The following is a 9371-nucleotide window of genomic DNA, read 5'->3' as shown; positions in this document are numbered from 1 at the left end:
GGCTTTTAGTCAATGTACCTCTCTCCTTCTCAGGGATTTTCAGCTACAGCTAGAAGCCCAGACTCTGCGGAGAAGGTTGGTGTCTATGGAGAAGGTGAAAAGTCAGAATGAATGTACTTTTGGACTAGCCTTCAACCCATTTTTGTCTTCAGACCCACACTTGAAGCTTAGCCCCTCTTTCAACTCAGGTCCATGGTACTCTCAACAGGAAGTAGATCTCGTAGGCCTTTAATTCATTATTATGATTGAACTTAATTAATTCTCTCTTTTCCTGGAGTATGTGCATTTCTTGCCGGAGGTATAATTTAGCAAAAGTAAAATGCACAAATTTTAATTGCACAGCTTGATGAATTTTTACCTACTGTGGAAGGCTGAATAATGCGTCCCCAAGGATATCAGGTCCTAATCCCTGGAACCAATAAATGTTACCTTATATGGCAAAACAGGACTTTGCAGATGTGATTAAATTTAGGATCTTGAGAGGGGAAGACTATTTTGGATCATCCGGGCGGGCCCTAAATGTAATCACTAGTCTGTTTATAAGAGGGAAGCAGAGGGATATAGAGGGAGATTTAACTGCAGAGACAGAAGGCAATATGAGGACTGCAGCCAGATGCTATGTCTGGGCTTTGAAGATGGAGGAATGCAGCTCTAGAAACTGGAAAAGGCAAGGACACAGATTCTTCCCTATAGTCCCTCATGGTTGCCGGGTGGCTGTCACAGCTCAGGCATAGCCCTGCTCATACCTTGATTTTGGCCCGGTGAACCTGATCTTGGACTTCTGACCTCCAGAGCTGTAAGAGAATAAATGGTGTTTTAAGGCACCAAGTCTGTGGTAAGTTTTTACAGCAGCAATAAGAAACTACTACAGCTCTGTATACATACATGTAACCACCATCCAGATCAAGATATAGAACATTTCTAGCTCCCCAGAAAATTCCCTTGTGTCCCTTTCCAGTTAGTAGTCTCCCAAAGAGAGACACCATAGTTTTATTTTGATCAAGAGTATTTGCATTTTATGAGGAGGCAAGAGTAAGAAGGCAAGGGAGTGCATCTCTAAAGGTGAAGTGTCTGGCCCCTGTGATAGATTGATGGGAGAGGTATCTTCAGGTCCTTACCCACCCTCATTTCTGCACACCCCAGTGATATTCCCAGACAGTCCTTCCAGTTTGGAAGTGATGACCGGATAGCTGAGTGAGGAAGGGCTGGTTATTCCATAAGGGATCCTAGCAGACAGGATTGTTTATCAACTCAATAGGCATCTCTCCCTTCCTTCTTGTGGGCAGAATCTCCACTTTTTTACGTACCCCACCCTCCTCCACCTGGCTCTCTGCTCCTCTCAGCCAGTCATGGTCATTTCATCCTTTTTGCCGGTGGTTGGTTTAGTTATAGGCATGATGAAACTCAGGCCACTGAGACATGGGGGGAAGCATACTAGGGAGATTCTGGGAAAGGTTTCCTGAGTGATAAAAATAAACACACAGGAAGAGAGGCCTTCCTCTCCTTTTGTCAGTGGTATTTCCATGTTTGGATGCAATGCCTAAAATGCAACAGCCACCTCATGACCATGACAGTTGCTGAGCAGCAGGCTGAGGGGTGCTGATCAGGAAGATGGAAAGAATCAGGATTTTTTGAATGACATCATTGAACTGTTGAATTAATCAACTCTAAAGCTCCCTGCTCCTGGACTTAGAGGCTAGATAATACATTTCCTTATTTAAAGTCAACTGAGTTGACATTTTCTGTTATTGCAGCTGACAGCATACCAGCAGAGTTAAGTGGGATCTGCACAACGGTACTGGCTCAGTGTGGGAGGATGGAGAGGAGGCAGACAAATCAAATGGTAGAGGCAGAGACTTCCCGTGCTGTCCTAGGTACCGGACACAGTGGTACTGGTCTCTAGTCTAAAGTTGTTAATAGCCTTGTTGGAGATAAAAAACAGACATTTAGAAAGACTAAAAGGGAACGCTATAGAAAAGACACCTGGACAACACTGACTTGGGTACAATTACATGGGACCAGTCACTTTCCCATGATTTTATTAGTAAATTTGGATTGTCAAGGATTTCAGGTTACTGCTCCTTTCCATCAAGCCTGTGAGGATTGTCTTATTCCACTCCACACTGCACCTTACTTTCAGCAGGCGACCTCGTCTTTTCACTTCATAAAGAAAACCTAGGCAATTGAAGAGAAATTTTGATTGGAGGGAGATTTGTATGCTGGAATCTCATTGGTCATTATAATTATTCATAACTTGTAAGTTAAATCATGAGAGTGGATGGAGAGAGAGAGAGGGAGAGAAGGAGAGAGAAAGAAACAGTGGAGGAATGGAGAAGGAGGAGAGGAGAGAAGAGATCTGGAAGTAAGTGTTGCGGAAGGGACACATTTGGAGGAAGGAGGACAAAAAGGAGCCAGGGAATGGGGTCAGAAGGAACATCCAGAGGAATAGGAGAATCAGAGTAAAGTCACAGAAATGAAAGTGAGGAAGAGTTTCACAGGAGAGAGGGGTCTGGTCTGCAGCCTTTCAGAAGGCATGCATTCCTTTTGGCCCAGGTGACGTCAGCGGAAGCTAGCTTCTGGTTGGGGAATGTTGGGAGAGGTCTTTTCCTGAAGTAGCCACTGGGCGGCAGTGGTGGCAGCGTTGGCAGCTGCAGCTGCGTCCAGGGACTGGCAGAAACCTGGCAGAGCTAAACCAGCTTGAAGCAGTAGGAGCGGGAAGCTGGCTCCTCCTGGGGCTTCTCTAGTTTAGTGGACACTGGAATGTCCCCTTGGGTGTATGCCAAGCTTCAGATCACACTTGTCCTCCTCTGAAGAGGCCAGCTTCACCCCTGGGAGCAAAGTAAATAATACAAAGTACTTTACGGATTAGCAGCATTTTACGGTTTACAAAGTGTTTTCACATCTATTAACCAATTCAGTATTCAGAAAACCCTAAAAGGTTGGTGTTATTGACCCCATTTCACTCATGAGGAAATTCAGTCATGAAGAGGTATCCAGGGTGACACAACTAATACGTGGAAGAACAAGGGTTTGAATTCAGGTCTGTCTGGCTCCAAACACCTGAGCCTTTTGTGCAAAATCACAGTGATCAGCCGTCCAGGATTCAGGCTATGAGTGCTTTCTCCACGCCTACCTTCTATCCACCACACCCTCACTGGGCAAGGATCTCCAGGTTTCCCCCATCTAGGTTTCTGGTTCTTCCAAGAGATCTAGATTCCAGATTCTAGAGCCTCCCCTACAGCCCTGCCTCCTCCCCTCACTCCCGGGATCCAGCTGGGCAATATTCTCAGGATCTGAAGATCACTTCAGAGTCCCCATTGTTTCCCAGCTCCCTTCAGAGTGGATTCTACTGCTGCTCCCTCTCCCCAAGAGCACTACCCACCTTACCCTCAGAGTCCTCCAGGCCCAGAGCTTGCTTCCTGTGCCTAAGACTTCCATAATCACGGAGACTTAGTTAGCCCCAGGAGTCTTAGGCCCAGAGCTCCTGACAATTCCATGTTCCCTAGCACTAGGCTCTCAAACATCTAGGCTTGGTGTCTGTACTGTCTTGGCTGTATTCAGACCAGGGTCTCCTGGGGTGATAGAGAGAGATGAAGGCTGGTATGTAGGAGGGGGTGGAGTCTGTAAGGGAAGCATGTGGGCTAGCATCCTTGGGGAGGAGTGAATCACCTCCCCACCACCTCCTCTTACACGCGTAATAGGCATCTTGAAATTGGCAAGTGGAAAAATGAGCTCCTCATGTTTCCCCACACCTACTCCTCTCACAGCCTTCCCCGTCTTTGTCAATGGTGTAAGTCCATTCTTCCAGTTGCTCAGGCCAGAAATCTTGGAGTCATTCGTGACTCCTCTCTTTCTCTTATACCCCTTATCAGTAAATATTGTTGTCTCTACTTTCAAAAGCTAGCCAGGGGCTTCCCTGGTGGCGCAGTGGTTGAGAGTCCGCCTGCCGATGCAGGGGACACGGGTTCGTGCCCCGGTTCTAGCCAGAATCTGCCACTTCTCACCACCTTCACCGGCCTGGTCCAAGCCGCCATCATCTCTGCTGGCAATGGCCTCTGATCTGATCTTCCTCCTGTGTCCCTAGCCCTGTAGTCTATTCTCAACATAGAGCTAGCCAGGGATCTTTCTAAAATGTGAATCAGATCCTGATACTTGTCTCTTCTAAACTCTCAATGGCTTCCCAGTCACTGAAAGTAAAAGCTAAGATGTCCTCACAATGGCTTCCAAGGACCTTCATGATCTGGTTTGTGCCAAACTCTCTGACCCCTTCTCTATGTTTCCTCTTCCTCACAACCATCTGGTCCTTATTCAAAAGTCACCCTAATATTTAAAACAGAAACCCTCTCTATTCCCTTTCCCTCCTTTACTTTTTTCCATAACAATGATCATGATCTATATATTTTACTTGTTAATTTTATTATCTTTTCCCTCCCACTGGTATGTAAGCTCCATTAGAGTAGGAGGTTTTGCCTGTTTTGTTTACTGTTAGTGAACTACCAGTGCCTAGAACTGGTCCAAGCACGTAATAGGCTCTCAGAACATGTTTGCTTATCCTTTCCTAGATTATGGCCAGTGGCTTAGAGAGGCCACTAAGCATAGCATTTATGGATTGCTAAAGCCTGGCTCAAAGGCTGGCCTTCCTGGGTTTGAAATCTTGACTCTACCACTAATTAGCAAAACACTTCAACTTTCTGTGCCTTCGTTTTCTAATCAGTGAGGTAGGGACAATCACAATACCCACATCACAGAGAGCCTGTGGGGCCATTAATAAGTACAAAGCACTTAGAACAGTGCCTTGCATGTAGCAAGTGCTAAATACAGATTTCTTATAATTATATGCACATGGAGTTAAGATTTATATCAGTAGTTTAGATTTCCTAAAATCTTTCGATGTGTTATCCATGCTAACATTCATTTTCCATGTTTCTGCTCATACAGGTTTCTATGATCTTCCTGCAGTTTTTAGTTATCTCCAGTGGCCTGGCTCTTCATCTGTCAACTTGGACGTTTCCTTGTGTACTCTCTCCTACAGTCATTTAGGAGCCGTTAAATAGTCATCTCACTGGGCCCCAGTTTCCCAATCGGTGCACTGAGTGGGTGGGTCTAGATAATCTTGATGGGCCTTTCTAGCTCTAACGATTTCCCAGGACAGGGAGGAGGTACAGGTCCCACGCCCAACCCCGCCCCCTTGGATATGCCCTCTGGCTGCCAAGGGGAAGGGTGACAGAGTCAGCTGGGCTCAGCTTCAAGGGGAGCAGGTAGGAGACGTGCCAAGTTTCTTGGGTAAGGGTGGTGATGGGGTTCCTGGGCTGGTCCAGGCTGGGGGAAGGTATCAGAGATCACTGTAGTTCAGAGACACTGGGACCAGGGGAGAGAAGTTACTGTATGGAGAGATGCCCTCTTCACAGGGACACAGCTGTTGTGATAAGTTGGGAGACAATTTGGGTCTGGGTATCTTCCTACATTGGATAGTCCTGGTAGGCCTTGACCCCCTTTAGCTAACCAAGCTCTGAAGGACAGAGTCAGCTTCAGAAGAACGACCCAAACCCACTGACTGCCCTCCTGAGCCCTGGCACTGCCTGCTGCCTACTGTTCCCCAGGCTGGACCGAGGGAGCTCTGGCAGGAGCCAGGCTGACCCGGGTTACTCCCAGATGCATCCTCTCAACTCCCCCTTGAGCTTCAAACACTGCCTGCTGCCTACTATTCCCCAGGCTGGACTGAGGGAGCTCTGGCAGGAGCCAGGCTGACCCGGGTTACTCCCAGATGCATCCTCTCAACTCCCCCTTGAGCTTCAAACACTGCCTGCTGCCTACTATTCCCCAGGCTGGACTGAGGGAGCTCTGGCAGGAGCCAGGCTGACCCGGGTTACTCCCAGATGCATCCTCTCAACTCCCCCTTGAGCTTCAACCACTGCCCTCCCCATTCTCTGCATTTTTGCCCCAGGTCAGGGCTGGGGGGCCAAGGAAATCTGGTCACCCTCACTTCTGCCCTTTCCACCCCTACGGGGACCATGACCAGTACGGAGTCCTCACTGTTCACAGCCTTAGGCCCCCACTCAGATCCTGACGACAGTGAGTTGGAGCTGGACTGCCGGTTTAATGAGGAGTTCAAGTTTATCCTGCTGCCCGTGAGCTATGCAGTTGTCTTTGTGCTGGGCCTAGGCCTCAATGCCCTGACCATCTGGCTCTTCCTCTTTTGCCTCCGACCGTGGGACGCGACAGCCACCTACATGTTCCACTTAGCTTTGTCAGATACTTTGTACGTCCTGTCGCTGCCCACCCTCGTCTACTATTATGTAGCCCGCAACCATTGGCCCTTTGGCACTGGGCTCTGCAAGTGCATCCGCTTTCTCTTCTATTGGAACCTCTACTGCAGTGTCCTTTTCCTCAGCTGCATCAGCGTACACCGCTTCCTGGGCATCTGCCACCTGCTGCGGGCACTGCGCTGGGGCTGCCCGCGCCTTGCTGGCCTTCTCTGCCTGGCAGTTTGGTTGGTCGTAGCTGGCTGCCTCGTGCCCAACTTGTCCTTTGTCACCACCAGCCCTAAGGGGGACATCATCTTGTGCCACGACACCACCCGGCCTGAGGAGTTTGACCACTACGTGCACTTCAGTTCGGCAGTCATGGGGCTGTTCTTTGACGTGCCCTGCCTGGTCACTCTTGTCTGCTACGGGCTCATGGCCCAGCGCCTGTATTGGCCCTTGCCAGGGGCTGCCCAGTCATCTTCCCGTCTGTGCTCGCTGCGCACCATCGCTGCGGTATTGACTGTCTTTGCTGTCTGCTTCGTGCCTTTCCACATCACCCGCACCGTTTATTACATGCAAGGCTGTTGGAAGCTGACTGCTGGGTGCCGAACATCATCAACATGGTCTATAAAGTGACTCGGCCTCTGGCCAGTGCCAATAGCTGCCTGGATCCTGTGCTCTATTTGCTCACTGGGGACAAGTATTGACGTCAGCTCCGGCAGCTCTGCAGGGGTGGCAGGCCCCGGCTCCCCACAGCTGCCTCCTCTCTGGCACTGGTGTCCCTGCCTGAGGACAGCAGCTGCAGGTGGACAGCCACCCCCCAGGATGGCGGCTTGGGCAGATAGATTGTAACGGAAGCCGGGAAGTGAAGGAAAGGGGGTGAGTGCAGGGCAGAGGGGAGGGAACCTTATAGTGACACCCGATCTGGCTGCTTTCTCCTCTTTTCTGAGCTCTGGAGAGAGGCCCTCACCCTGAGATTTAGGAGGAGCCAGAGAAATCACGTGTGACCCCATCTCTCCTAAATCCTTCAGTTGCCCTCTCCTTTTTAGCCAAAGACACTAGCAGCCACTCTTCGTCCTCGACTTCTTTCTCTTTGTTTCTGTCCCCTTCCTGGGGCCACTGGTTCTGTTTCTTGGTCCTACAAGGCTGCTGGAAATCTTCCCCAGCCCTCCTTCTCCTGCCCTCTCCCCCCATATCCTTGTATAGCATGCATTCCTTCAGCCAGACCAGAGCATTTAACTGGAGGGGTGAAGAAGCTGGGGTGACAGCTTGGCCTGTCTCATCTGACATCTGACAATCATCAGTATTGGCCTGACTCATCTGACAGTGATAGCCAGAATCAGGAAGTGGGGGCACCAGCATATCACAAATGTCTGGGAAGTGACATATGTAGTGCCCACACCCACTCCCTGGTTTCCCCTGGAAGACAGGATAGTCTTGTCTACTGAGGCGCTGAACTAGTGCACCGTCCCAGAGAGCCTGCCTGCCAGGGTCCCCATGTGCAGCTAGAGGCATGGCCCTGTTGAATGGTGGGTAGCCATGAGGTAGAGAGGGAGCCCTGAGTCTTCCCATGGGGTGGGGACCTTGAGGAGCCTCAGGGGGCAGGACCCAAGCTGATAATGGCCTTTGGAACAGGAATGGGACTGGCCCTTCTTTATGAGGTTTGCTGAGAACATATTTGACAGCTCTCCTGTACTTAATGAAAGGCAGAGTGATGGCTCAGAACGCAAGGGAGGAGCTCTTGTGTCTATGGCATAAGTTCCAGCACCAAAGGGTGGAGAAGGCTTGTGCAGAGATTGGGGTGGTGACAGGGACTGAGGCCCAGAGCTGACTCTCCACTGGTCTCTCCCCTTTCTCTAGCTCCTGCCCTAGATAAAGATAAATCTGTCACCAGCTCTTTCAGATCAGGTTTTAGGACTTCGAGGACAGGGCAAGGCGCTGGGACTAGGACAGCTCCCCTCAGAGTTTCCCATCCAGTCACTCCTCTCCAGCACTATCTTAGTGCTTACAGACTTCCAGGAGTGGGGGTGGGGTGTGGAATTTGGGGAGCTAACTCCCAAGCCTTGGGAAGTAAGAGTTTCTGGGAAGGCATTCGTGAGAAGGGTAGGCTTACACTTCCAGGCACCCTCTCTAAAATTGCCTTGCAGTCCTTTGGTCTCTTGAGTCTCCAGCCTTCCTTTCCTTTTGCTCCACTTTTGCTGACCTAGCTCTGATCCCTTGCTTGTCTCCTGGCTTCTAAGGTGTCTCTCTGGAGAGTAAAGTTAGGGCTGGTCTGCAGAAAAAAAAATGATTTCACTGCCCTTGAGTCCCCCTTTGCATTCTTGTAAGTGCTCCCTCTTCCTCTCTAGACATCAAGGGCCCCTTCTGCTAGGAGTTAATGAACTGGCCTTCTTCTTACTAGCCTCCCAGTCTCATGGCCACTGCCTAGACTGTTCCTTATCGGCACTCGCTCCCTTTTATTCTGATGACCACAGTCTCCTCACCTATCACCTCTCCTATCCACCAGCCCCACCTAACAAAGTTGCTCTCTTCATCACAGCTGACCCAGGCTCTTCCATTTCTCCAGTCCATTGAAGTCCCCAATGCTTAACTGAGACTAACTGCCCAGACTTTGTGGTCTGCTACTTTTGGGCCACCTTCCCTCACACTCTAATTTTAAACACCTTGACTTTCACCTTGGGCCAGTCTTCTCTCTCCTAGGACTAGAGGGGATTGCAGGTGAAGTCAGAGCCCAAGGCTGGCTTGACCCACTGAAACTTGATGTGTTAGAACTTCATCTAAGACCCCATTCCCCTTAGCCTGCTGAGTTCCTAGTGAACATTCCAGGGCAACTCTTTCCTGTATTTTCTACCTTCTCAAGACCCCAACTTCATCCTCCCCTATGACCTCTTAAGAGTTACCTTGCCTCCTATTTGTAGTTTTTTAAGGAACCTCCATACTCTTTTCCATAGTGGCTGTATCAATTTACATTCCCACCAGCAGTGCAAGAGGGTTCCCTTTTCTCCACACCCTCTCCAGCATTTATTGTTTCTAGATTTTTTGATGATGGCCATTCTGACTGGTGTGAGAGGATATCTCATTGTACTTTTGATTTGCATTTCTCTAATGATTAATGATGTTGAGCAT

General features: G+C 49.5%; 1 protein-coding gene across 1 annotated transcript; it reads left to right on the top strand.

Moving 5' to 3' along the window:
* The first annotated feature begins 6011 nt into the window (after positions 1-6011).
* Positions 6012-7090, top strand: P2RY4 (pyrimidinergic receptor P2Y4). Its single transcript, XM_024756359.1, is given in 2 exon segments — positions 6012-6819; positions 6822-7090. Coding segments are annotated over 2 exon segments (1077 nt in total).
* The last annotated feature ends 2281 nt before the right edge of the window (positions 7091-9371 follow it).

Source organism: Neophocaena asiaeorientalis, unplaced genomic scaffold, assembly GCF_003031525.2.
Source record: "Neophocaena asiaeorientalis asiaeorientalis breed wild unplaced genomic scaffold, Neophocaena_asiaeorientalis_V1.1 scaffold801, whole genome shotgun sequence".
NCBI lineage: Eukaryota > Metazoa > Chordata > Mammalia > Artiodactyla > Phocoenidae > Neophocaena > Neophocaena asiaeorientalis.
This window is presented reverse-complemented; position numbering and strand designations above follow the sequence as displayed.